Source organism: Gracilinanus agilis, chromosome 1 (genome assembly GCF_016433145.1).
Source record: "Gracilinanus agilis isolate LMUSP501 chromosome 1, AgileGrace, whole genome shotgun sequence".
Taxonomy (NCBI): domain Eukaryota; kingdom Metazoa; phylum Chordata; class Mammalia; order Didelphimorphia; family Didelphidae; genus Gracilinanus; species Gracilinanus agilis.
Window position 1 is genome coordinate 208,018,941 of NC_058130.1, and position 13,149 is coordinate 208,032,089.

General features: G+C 34.8%; 1 protein-coding gene across 1 annotated transcript in view; it reads right to left on the reverse strand.

The window, feature by feature from the left end:
• Positions 1–13,149, reverse strand: part of SDK1 (sidekick cell adhesion molecule 1) — a 1,179,904-nt gene that overhangs the window by 907,745 nt on the left and 259,010 nt on the right. Inside the window, 1 exon segment of the mRNA XM_044659951.1 lies at positions 4,753–4,771. Within this exon segment, the coding sequence (XP_044515886.1) occupies positions 4,753–4,771 (19 nt within the window).

The following is a 13,149-nucleotide window of genomic DNA, read 5'->3' on the forward strand; positions in this document are numbered from 1 at the left end:
ATATTGAGCAGTGTTATTTCCTCATTGTTTATACTGCCTTTAATCAGGATGTAATGACCTTCCCTGTCTTTTTTAATCATATCTATTTTTACTTTGGCTTTGTCAGAGATCATGATAGCCACTCCTGCCTTCTTTTTCTCATTTGATGCCCAAAAGATTTTGCTCATACCCTTAACCTTGAACTTGTGTGTGTCTATCCGCCTCATATGTGTTTCTTGTAGACAACCTATGGTAGGATTTTGGTTTCTGAACCACTCTGCTATTTGCTTCCGTTTTATGAGTGAGTTCATCCCGTTGACATTCAGAGTTACAATTGTTAGTTGTGTATTCACTGACATTTTTTGTATCCTCCCCTAGACCCACTCCTTCTTATTGCACTATTTTCTTTTACACCAGTGGTTTGCTTTCAGCCAGTATCCCTTATCCCCTCCCTTGATTGACTTCTCTTTCTGTCCCCTCCCTTTTTCTTCCCTTCTTTTTGTTTTTTTTAAAGACCGAATGAATTCCCTCCCCCTTCTTCTTCCCTCCCTTTTTGGCCTCCCCACTCCCCTGCTCCCTTTGGTTTATCCCTTCTGACTTTCTCAGTATGGTTAGATGGAGTTTTTTATCCAGATGGATAATAAAGCTACTTACTCTTCCTTCTCCGGATTGATTATACTGAGAGTAAGGTTTGATTATTGCCTCTTAATGCTCTCTTCCTCTCCTTCTTATGGTAGTATTTATCCCCTCCCCTTCCCATGCCCTCTTTGTGTGTAATAGAATATCTTATTTTTCTTATTTACTCGGATTTTTCTTGGTGTCCCCTACTATTCCTCCACTCTTTCCCACCCCCCATGTCATCTTAGACCATTTTGTATCCTGTCCTCTCCCTATGAATTATTCTTCTGGTTGCTATAATAGTGAATATTATAATAGTGTATAGAGTTCACTACAGAGAATTATACATAGCATTTCTCCACTTAGTAATACAGATAATTAGATCTTATTTATGCCCTTAAAGAGTCAAGCTTAAAAGACTATGAGTTTTCTTTCTTTTCACTCTGTTTCTTATTTACCTTTTCATCTTTCTCTTGATATCTGTGGTTGAGTGTCAAACTTTCCAATTAGTCCCGTTCTCTTTTGTGCAAAAACTTGGAAATCTATAATTTTGTTGAATGCCCATACTTTCCCCTGAAAGTATATGGTTAGTTTCGCTGGGTAGTTGATTCGTGGCTGAAGGCCCAGCTCTCTTGCCTTTCTGAATATTGTATTCCAAGCCTTGCGTTCTTTTAGTGTTGAGGCTGCCAGATCCTGTGTGATCCTGATTGGTGTTCCTTGATATTTGAATTGTCTCTTTCTGGCTTCTTGTAAGATTTTTTCTTTGACTTGAAAGCTCTTCAATTTCGCAATTATATTTCTGGGTGTTGACTTTTCTGGGTCCAGTTTAGAGGGTGTTCTATGGATCCTTTCAATGCCTATATTGCCCTCTTCTTGTAGAACTTCAGGGCAATTTTGCTGAATAATTTCTTTGAGTATGGAGTCCATGTTTTTATTAATTTCTGCCTTTTCTGGAATACCAATGATTCTCAAGTTATCTCTTCTAGACCGGTTTTCTTGGTCTGTCACTCTCTCCTTGAGATATTTCATGTTTCCTTCTATTTTATCAGTCTTTTGACTTTGTTTTATTTGTTCTTGTTGTCTTGAGAGATCATTGGTTTCTAAATGTTCGATTCTAGCCTTTAAGGACTGGTTTTCGGCTCTAATGTTTTGGTTTTCCTTTTCAATCTGGTCATTTTTGGTCTTCAATTGTCTTGTCTCACTTTCCAATTGCGAAATTCTGCCTTTTAAACTGTTATTTTCTTGCCAGATTTCTTCCATCTTCCTTAGCATTTCGTTTTTAAACTCTTCCATAACTTGTGACCAGCTTTCATTCTTTTGGGGAGGTTTGGATTTTTGTTTTCCCTCCTCTATTGTCTGGATTTTCTCTGTGTAGAAGTTGTCGAGGGTTCCAGAGTTTCTCTTGATGGTCTTTTTCTTCTGGATTTCCTTATTGCTGGCCATTGTTAGCCCCGCCCCTTTTCCGCTTTGTCTTTGCACTCCGGGTCTGCCTGGGCCTTGCAAGCTTGGGGGGGGGGGGGGCTCCGGTCTCCTTGTCCTCGGGGTCAGGCCTCCTGGTAGTTCCCGGTCTGCCCCTCTGCCCGAGGTTCCTTCAGCAGTCTTTGGGGCTGCTTCCACAGCCACACTCAGGTCTGCACCGGGTCCTCACTGGAGGTCCAAGCCTGGGCTGGAGATCATTATTCTAGCCTAGGGCACTGCCTTTGCCTGCACTGATGCTCTTAGGGCCCTGCTTTCACCCCCGCAGAAGGTAGTGAAAGTCTGTGGGCTGGAGATCTTTATTCGCCCCTGAGGCGATGCCTTCAGTGCTTGGGAAAGGCCGCCTTTTAGGGGCCTTTGTCCTGGCCGGAGGCGGTGCCTTCACCCAAGTGGGCACTCAGGGAGAGTCCCAGCCACCTGGGGTCCCTCGTCTTGCAGTGCACAGGTACGGGCTCAGGGGCTGCCAGTGATTATCTGGTTGCCCCAGTCCTGTTTACCGGCTTGTGCGGTGTGGGGGGTGGGGGAGGGGCTTCTTCCTCTCGTGTTTTAGTGTGAACTGTTTCACCCCTTTAAAGTGTGGAAATGCCCCGATTCTGCGTACCTTCAATGCTGCGCCCTGTTGTGGGGTTCCTTCGTTCCTCTGGACTCGTTTTTATTTCCCCTTGAGGGGTCCTGTGTGGTTCAGTCAGGAGAGATCGAGCAGCTGCTCCTTACTCTGCCGCCATCTTAACCAGAAGTCTCCAAGCTACTCTTCTGCCTTTGAAGCAATACAGAGTATTGATTCCAAGACGGAAGGTTTAGAAAAAAAGAATGCCTTTTATATTTTTAAATATAACTTCAATACAATTTTAAAAAGTAAAAATCATTCTTAATTCACAGGCTGTATAATAGCAGAAGGCAGACTCAATTTGGCCCACATGCCAACCCCTACCCAAAAACACTCATTGTAAGAAAAATACAAATCAAAACAACCTGGAGGTCTCACCTCACAATTAGCACACTGACTAAGATGACAAAAATGGGAATAGTCAATGTTGGTAGGGTTTAGGAGAGATGGATACATTAATATGAAGTTGTTCATACTGTATGAATTGATCCAATCATTATAGAATTCATTATAGAAAGCAATTTGGAATTGCGTGAACAAAATAACTACAGTGCCCAAACCCTATGATCCAGAAATTCCATTGCTAGGAACATATGCCCAGAAGGTCGATAACAAAAAGGAGGTTATTGTATATACCAAAATACTTAAAGCAACACTTTCTACTTATAATAGACAACTTGAAATAAGGTAGATGTCCAGTGAGGAGGGAATGGATAAACAAATTGTGACAACTGAATGTAATGGCATATTAGTAGAATGGGCAGTCCAGTGTAACACTAGATAGAATACCAAGCCTGGAGTCAAAAAGAATCATCTTTCTGAGTTCAAATCTGGCCTTAGACAATTAAGAGCTGAGTGACCTTGGGCAAGTCATTTTACCCTATTTGTCTCAGTTTCCTTACTGTAAAATGTGCTGGAGAAAGAAGTGGCAAACCACTCCATTCTTTAGCAACAAAACCCAAATAAAGTCATAAAGAGTAGGATATGACAACAAAAAAATTACTGAAATAATTAATATGATGAATATAGAAAAGCATGGAAGGATTTATATGAAATGACAAAAAATGAAATGAATAAAGCTAGTAAAAGATACAATAGCTACCACAAAATAATGGAAAGAACAACAAAGCAATTTAACCTTAAAGCTACAAAAATATAATGAATAAAGGGGGCAGCTGGGTAGCTCAGTGGAGTGAGAGCCAGTCCTAGAGACTGGAGGTCCTAGGTTCAAATCTGGCCTCAGACACTTCCCAGCTGTGTGACCCTGGGCAAGTCACTTGACCCCCATTGCCTACCCTTACCAATCTTCCACCTATAAGTCAATACACAGAAGTTAAGGGTTTAAAATTTAAAAAAAAAATATAATGAATAAGATTGATCCCAAAGAAATTATGAGAAACACCTCCTCCTCAACTTCTTTGCAAGAATGGGGGCCATGGTTACAAAACACTACATAAAATATCAGACTTTTTTCTTCTTCCTTTTTTTTGATTCTTTATGAGAAAACTCCCTAAGAAGGGAGAGGGGAAGGATACAGTGGGAAATATGTTATAAAAATGTAAAATTAATAACATGTGTTTCTAAATAAAGCTCTTCATTTAAATATACCTTATTAAGATAAGTATGTATAAGATGTGTACAATGTATATTATTTTGTATTAAGATGTATATGAATTGTGTCATGTTTGTCATTTTAAAATGAATTTTAAGAACCTTAAATATGACCAAATTATAAAGAAGATGAATTAGCAAAAATAAACTTTATTTAGGTGATTGTAAGAAATTAAAGTGATTGCTCATATTCCTAACTTCATTAATGATTCCAGAATTAGCAAGATTCAGAAGAATCTACAGATTAAAGTTAACAATTCATATTAAAAATAAAGATGTGAAATAACCCAGTTTACAATATCAATAGATGCTAATGATTACATTGAAAGAAGCAAGGTCCAAAAAATACCACCAGCCAATCTAAATTCTTAATACCACTTACTGATAATCATAACTTTATATTATGCTAAAATTGCACACTTATCTTGTCATTAGCAACTAATCTCACTTAGTCCTTTTGCCAAACCAATTATAAGGAAACTTCCAGGCTCAAAGGAATTAATAGTATATTTACTTGGACTTCAGATTCATGACTCAAGTAATTAGTAAACATTTGCATTTGAAGCCCAAATAGTTTTGCTAAACTGATGAAATTTTTAAAAAAGCAGTGAAATGTTACTTAAAAGTAATATGCCTCTGATCCTTAAAAAAAAAAAAAAAAGGAACACCAGATATTAATGGTGTCAATTCAGAGGCTATTTTGGGGGTGTAAAAAGAATGACAGGGAAAACAATATAACAAATTTAATAAACACTGATTGGCTTAAAGCAAAACGACTAGAGAGCCAGCGCCCTACACATATGAAACAGTTTCTAGGATCTCTGTGTGAGCACACAGCATAGAAAGAGAAGAGGTAATAATAAAGATTTGCATGTACATGACATTTTATTCAAAGTGGTGCAAAATGGAGGTGCACAAGAGACTAAGCAATTTACTCCAGACCCCACAAAAAAAATCAAGAATTCTTAAAAAAAAAACAACTAGTCATGGTCTCTTGATTTCCCCAGTCAATTTGTCCAGGGATTTAAAAAAATTTTATTTTTGGCACCAGAGTGAGCACAGACCCACTACCCACCTTTTATTTTAATCCCAAGTTCCTTCATACCTCAAATGCTCAGATCAAAAGATCTCACTTTTTAAAAAAATATATTCATCCCCATGAACACCTCCCCTACAAAATTCCTCTCTTAAATGAGCAACTGAAATCAGATTTTTCAAACCCACCATTTTCTATTTTGCGAATCAATAATTCATCAGATGCTTTGAGGCCTGACATTTTTAAAAACTGAAAATTACTAGTAATTCAAAAATTAAGTTCAGTCTGATTAGATACAGATTTTAAATTGCTTTACTAGAACAGAACCCTTTAATGAGGTCTTTAAATAGTCTTAATCGGGAAGCAGTATGAAAAGGATAGTAAGATGAATCTGTTTTAGATACATCTGCTTGGTTTACTATTAAAAATTCAAACAAAAAGGCATTTAACAATCTACTTGCCTGTTGAAATGGGTACTAGAATTTTGAAAAACTGATAAAAATCTTGTTTAATGTTTTATACATGAAATCTAACCTCTTCTGACTTCTGGCACCAACAAGATAGTAGAAAAAGTGGCTGTCAGCCAGCTTTCCTCAAATGTAACTAAAGTCTTAAGCCTCTCCGTCCCAAATATTTTCTAAAACTAGGGAGTGGATGTTGACCATCAGTGTTACTGAAAAGTTTTCTTATCAAGCTATGGTTTATAAAAAAAAATCCTCCTATCCCATCTTGACTATTGGTAAATCTTTAAAGAGACAAATTATTATTATGTTTTAAGTGGTCCACATAGATATTTTCCTATGTCTTAATTCAGGGAAAGAAACCTCACCTGACCTGAAATCTTGGTAAGCATTTTCAATTTTGTTGGAAAAATGCCTGACAGCCTCTTTTAATCTGCTTTTAGATAAAGCTCTCTGAAGATCAAAGAAGCCTCATTCAGACAGACAGATGTGTTTTCCTGCCAGTGGCTAGGAGAAAGAACAGTCTTCAAGCACACTACTCAGTGAATCCTTAAATAATCAAGCAGCAAAATGGAGAATACAAAATCTTCAAAAAGGTCAATGGATAAGAAAAAGCAATGGCATTCACTAAAAACTTTCTTTAGAAAACTAACCTAGAAATAACCCTTGACTGGAGAATTAAATAAGCTTAGTCCCTTAAAAATACAATAACGCTGAGGGGAAGAACAGAATGCATATACATATACGTACACACATTCTCAAAGAATATATACTCCAAGACATATTTCTGACTTTAAAAATCCTAATGAAAGAACATAATTAACACAAAGTCGAAATTAAAATTCAGTTTGTGCATAATCTAATGGCCATTAAATTAATCTTTGTTTAAGCTTGACAAAAATGACTAATCAAGAGAGAGTAATTCATAACCCAATGTGATTAGAGATAAACCCAAACTCTGTAATCAGTCAAGTCTAAGAGCATATTCATTAACTCTGTGTTTCACCATGCACACCACTGAGAATTTTGTGTGTAGCAGGGAAAAAAAGAAAACAATATGTTCTTCAGTATGACAGCACACGTATGGTCTATGAGGAATTTTAGAAGTCTTGATTATATGTATAAGGTTTTTCACAACTTGGGCAAATTATTTCTGTTTCATTTTTTCTATCCATACATTTAGATAAGATTTAGTGTAACTATTCATTTCTTGGAATGTATTATATAGAATGCTCGCAGTAATAGTATGTAATGGCACAGTGATGGTGATGATAATAATGATGATGTTTTAGTTTCGCAACTATAAATGAGAAAGCTATGAATAGGAAAGATGTTAGTAAAAGAAGGTGTCTGATATACTTGTGGTAGTATTTACTTTTTCCAAAGCATCATTCCAATGCATAGGCTTTTAGGAGAACCACTAATATCTATAGGAAAGAAGCTGAATTTTGATTCTGAAAATAAAAACTTAATTAAATGCTGTCCCATTAAAAATTCCATTCATAATACTAAATGAAGATTATCTTTCACCTAACATAGTTTTTAAAAGCACAGCCTATGTCAAAAAGAGGAATCACCTGGATAAAAAATGGATTACAATACTATATATATATATATTTATATAATAAAGAGGAGTTAGATCAGTTCTGAAATGCTTAGGTAAATTACTTTTTAAGGCATCTTGTTCTTCTTGTTATGATAATGATGATAATGATTATTATGATTAACTAGGAAAAATCCTTTAAGGTTTTCAAAGTACTTTACATGATTTCTCACTGATCTTCACAACAACCTTGTGAAGCAGGCACTAGGATTATCCCCATTTTACAGATGAAGAAACTGAGGCTGATAGGTATTAAGTGACTTATTCATAGTCATATATCTATTGTCTAACGTAGCATTTGAACTCAGGTCTTCTTGATTCGAAGTCCAATTCTCCCTCTATCCAGTATATTACCCAGCCACCTAATGAAAATGGTTATATTTCCATTTTATATTATTAATAGTATAAAGACACCTTTAAGGCACAGCACTCCTTCAAGAAAAATAAACTCATCTGTATTAAAGGTAAAAGGGGACACAGGTTTCTGGTCAATCTTTCAAAACCTGTCAAGTTGTTACCTAGGGATTCATTTTACAGATGAGGAAACAGAGACCAATAGAAGGGAAGTAACTTGCCCCAGGTCACATATGCAAAAAAGGACAAATATGAACACAGATACTTTGAAAATAAATTCAGCATATCTTCCGCTTCAGCACTCTCCATCATAGGTAAATGTTTTTAGAATTGAAAGAGATATGCCATACATAATATGAAAATGGTACTGAGTTGACAATTTATATGTTATATGTCATAATGAAATGGGTAATGAAACATTATTAACTTTAGTTTGGAGATAAAGAAAGTGAGGGTCAGATCTAGTGAAGTGGTTTGCGAATGATAAGTCCAAGTGACTTATTTCAACCTTATTCTCCATTAGTCCTTTCTATACACTCAGGTAAGTCCCAGCCAAGCTGGCTTTCTTGCTGTTGTTCGAATGCAATATTCCATCTCCAATCTCAATGTCTTTGCACAAGCTGTCCCAGCAAGTTCTCATTTCATTCTTGTCTTGGTATTCTCTAGTTAATAGCATAGTGCCTGGCACATTGTAGAGGCTTAATAAATTCTTGTCGATTGATTGGCTGGTTAATAATAAATGCTTGTTGACTCACTGTAAATATGATGATATGTCTTTTAATAATTTACAAATTGAAGGAAGCTCTCCTCCTTCATTAAATGTATTACATGGGAATTCTCAAGTCAAATATTATTTGGGATACAAACTTTATCAAGGCTCATTGATTCAAAGTCAAAATGTCTGAAATGAAAAGAATATACTTAGAAGTTATTTGTGAAGGGATATTATTCTAATGCAACTAGGAACTACAAAAATAAATATGCATATTCAAAGGTTTTCTCACTAAGCATAAAATAACTATTTTCACTACACTATTAACTGTGGTGGAATTTTTTTTTATAACAGTGATAATAATTCATGCTCACTAAATTTAAAACATTTCAAAGCATTTACATAAACTGAAATGAAAGCACCAGTTTGGGAGTCAAAGGACCAGTATGACCTTGGATAGATCTCATGACCTCTTTGTATATATGCTTTTTCAACTATGTTGGGAATTGGTTTCAATAATCTCCAAGTTTCTACACAGCTCTAAAATATTACAGTTCTAGAAATGTATTTCAAATTATTCAGCGAAAATAAAAAAGAAACCAGGTCCTTTTGAAAATAAATATCTTTAATTAGTGTTTCAAAATTGGGGGAAAATGTTACTTTTGATTATAAAGTTAATGCTAGCTTTATACAAAGAAAACCATTGGAACATTAGGTGATTTCTACTTATAGATTACTGTCCTAAACTATCACCATCTGTGACTGAAGAACAACTGCAACTTTAGGATTTAATTTTTATTGAAGATAATTTAGAAGAGAGCTTTTCAATAGCACAATTTATATCAAACTGTTCTATTTTCTAATTCTCAGGTCCAAATAATTTAGTCTTTTGTGTCAGTATCCAAAGTTGTTATATATAAATCTGTCTTTTTCACTTATTGTTTCATGAATGCCTGGTGTTATCTCTCATTTACCTGGCAAGCTCATTGTCCCTACAAGTTGCTTTTCTTCTCCATATCTCCTAGTAAAGTATGAAGCGGCGCACAGTAGGTGTTCATTAAATGCTTGTTGACTGACTGAAGAGAAAAAAATAAATATAAATGGATTCCAAAATGATAAGCAAGATGAGGCACTTAAGTGAAATTACCCTCAAAAGTGAATAATTTTGATTTTCAATCTCCCACACATCATTTTACGATTTTAAGTGGTTCTTCATTAATGCCAATCCAGACTGAATGCCTGTTAGTATTTCTGGATAGGATTTCTAAATGAAGTAAGGATTTTACAAAATGTGATTAGTCACATCAAGTCAAAATCCATAAGCAGTTCCCAAAATCCTTTTAATTCCTTTCAACCCCATTTAGTTTTTAAAGTGGAAAAGTAAATATAGGAGGGTGGCTCTTCAGTTCTATTTAAATCAAGTTGTTTGTCAATGATACAATTATTTTAAAAATTCATTACACTTTCTAAAGCCTACCAAGATTATTCAACTCATAAAATGTCAAGTAATGTATTTGGATTATTAAGCCACTTTCTGCAAATGTTATTCCATGATTTGGTTCCAGCTGTAGTGTATGATAATGGAAACGAGATAGGCCCTGCCACATCACAGAGTGTCCAAATTAGAAAGGATCTCAGAGGTCATCTAATCCAGTCAATACCTGAACAGGAACCTTCTGAAAATACCCCTGAGAAAGTGATTTTTCCGCCTCCATTTGAAGACCTACATTCTGGGACAAATGACTAAACTTAGGAAACCCCTAACCTTTTTGTCAGCTCTAATTGTTATTCATTCATCAACCAGTAATAAATGGCCAACTCAATTCCTAGCACTATTCTAGGCAAGATGGGGTAAGGCAAAGTTTAAATAAAAACCAGTCCCTGCTTTCATAAAGCTTACAGAAAGCTTGTATTATATCTTTCCGGCAGAAAAATATAAGAAAAACATATTACAAAAGTTCTTTAGAGTATTATAAAACAAGTCCTAGATGAGGTCTGTGGGGAAAGTTGTTACCAAGAGGGAATCATGGAGGAGGTAACATATGCATTTGGCTTTAAAGTTTCAAAAGGAACTCAATATAAAAGAATGAAGAGGAAGGATATTACAGATATTGAGAATACTGTGAGAAAACGCACATAGATGAGGAAGCATATGATATGACAAATGAGCAGAAAGTAAAAATAAAATTTTGCTGAAGAATAAAGTATTTGAAAGAAAATAATAAAAGATAAGGAAGGAAAAGGAAGACCCAAGATTTTGCCTACCTTATATTCCTTATGAACTTCTCAGGTCAATTCCTTTTTTCAAAAAAAAATTCTAGGTTCAAATAGTAATCATAATTCATCCAATAAATAAATACAGGGTCAATTCACCAAAAGCAAGAATTTTTCTGAAGAAATTCTGAGTATTTCATTTAATATTAGGTTTTAGATGCTCCAAATGACAGGTTTCTTATAGTCCTCAATGTTAGACAATATGATCCTTTCACTTTCAATGGCCCTGAATCTTTCATTCTGCTCTACAATCTTGCAAACTCTTACCTGGTTTACTTTGAGCATTACTGAAAAAAGTAAAGCTTGTGCATTTTGACTTACCATTTTGTAGCAGTTAGGATCACTGGAATTCTTATATCATTAGATATATTACCCATAACAAAATAAATGGAATCTTTACTACTTCCGCTCATAATTTTGAACAGTAATTTCAATTTGTACTACTTCAGTGCTTTACTATACTTATATTATAAGTCATAATAACATATAATTGGCCATATATATTTAGTAACTATTGTTTTCTTATTCTAGAACCCAAACTTAATATTAAATAACATTCTAACAAATCTAATATAAATATGATCTTCAAGTGCCCCCATGCCACCCTATATGTATTTCTAAATTAGTTTCTATATTTATATTTAGCCCAAAGTGAATCAGTTTATAAATAACAAGGGACTCTATCACATAATTTGCTGGTCCAAAAGTCTGTAAATTAACTTACCACAGCTATTGTTTACTAACAGAAAAATGAAAATTACTTACAAAATACTCTACTTTTATTCCTATAAAGCTTCTTCAGTGATGAAGAGTATATATTAAAGTATTCTATATTAAAACATAAACTGTCCTTGAAGTAACCAATAATTTTCAAATTTAAGAGAGAGAATTCTTACCACTTCAGCAAAGCACCTATTCTCACTGCACAATATAGAAACATCATAAATCATAAAAATTTGAAGAATCTCAGAAAGTCATAAAGTCAACAAAATCTATACCTGCACATGAAGGTAAGACTTCCTGCCAGGGTAACTGACGTGATACCAGAAAATATATAGGAGCAACTATTAAACTCCTCTTCTTTGTCAACCCAGTACCTTGCTAATAGTAGGCTTCTAATTTCTGAGACATGAATATCCAGTTTACAATTGAATATACTTCTCTACACTTCAGCTATCTGTAGCAATTTTTCACTGTTCATAATTATCAATAGTAACTGCTTAATAAGTCCTTCTAAAAAAAACAACAAAAACACTTTAACTTCTGTCTTGGAATCAATAGTGTATATATTAGTTCCAAGGTGGAAAACAGCTAGGAAGTATGTAAGGACAGATTTGAACCCAGGACTTCACATCTATAATGGGTCTCTGAATATACTGAGTTACCTAGTTGTTCCTAATAAATGCTTCTTTGATTGAATCATCAAGTCTTGGTCTAAGATCCAAATCTACATAAAGTATCAATTATTGGAAATTTCAGCTATGTAATACAAAGAAATCTAATTAAGATGATAAATCTTTATTTACAATCATAACTTGAATCTGAAGAATCATTCCTTAATTCACCAGCCACCAAAATATGAACTTATGCAGAAAGACACACTAGATTTAAAATTTTTTTTTCTCCTAGATCCTTTTGACCTCAGCGGTTTCTTTCAAAATTTATAATAGAAGGATATGTTGGCAAGGAGTCATTCAAGGTTCAAGGAGTCATTCTGCTTACACATATGAATACATGTAGGGATATGGTATATCTTTATATTTACAGAATGAATCTTCATAGCAAAATAATGAGATAAAGAAGTGAACATTCTTAGTCAGATTTAGAAAACATAAACTTCAAAATAGCTTTCTTCAAATACTCAGCAAGAACTGGCAGAACCAAACAATAATCCAATTTCACATCACTACTCAGTTTTAAAAGAAGAAAACCAACTTTTCTCTAAAAAGTGCCTTTTATAGTCAAAACATACAATTACAAGTTTCACACAGTGAAACATATATAAGTTAATCGAGTACAAGGAATAAGTCCCACAAAAAAGGCACAAAATACATTTTTATTATGCTTACATTAAAGCTATCAACTCTAACACAAACAGAAAGGACGTTACAAATAAGAGTTACATGTCACAATTGCTCATATGGCAAAATAGAAGTTCTATGGGTATTGTAGCTCTGAGTCAGAAGGACTCATGTAGAGTATCCAAAGGAAGGAAGCCGGAATGGCAGTAAGGCTTGAGTTCATGCCATATTAGGATCAACTGAAGAATCTGGGGACATTTACCCTGGAGAAAAGAAGACAGTGGGGATGTAATAACTGTCTTCAAGTGTCTGAAGTGCTATCACATAAAAGAACTAAACTTACTCTACTCATTCCCACAGGGCAGAGCTAGGAACAACAGATAATCTACAAAGAGCC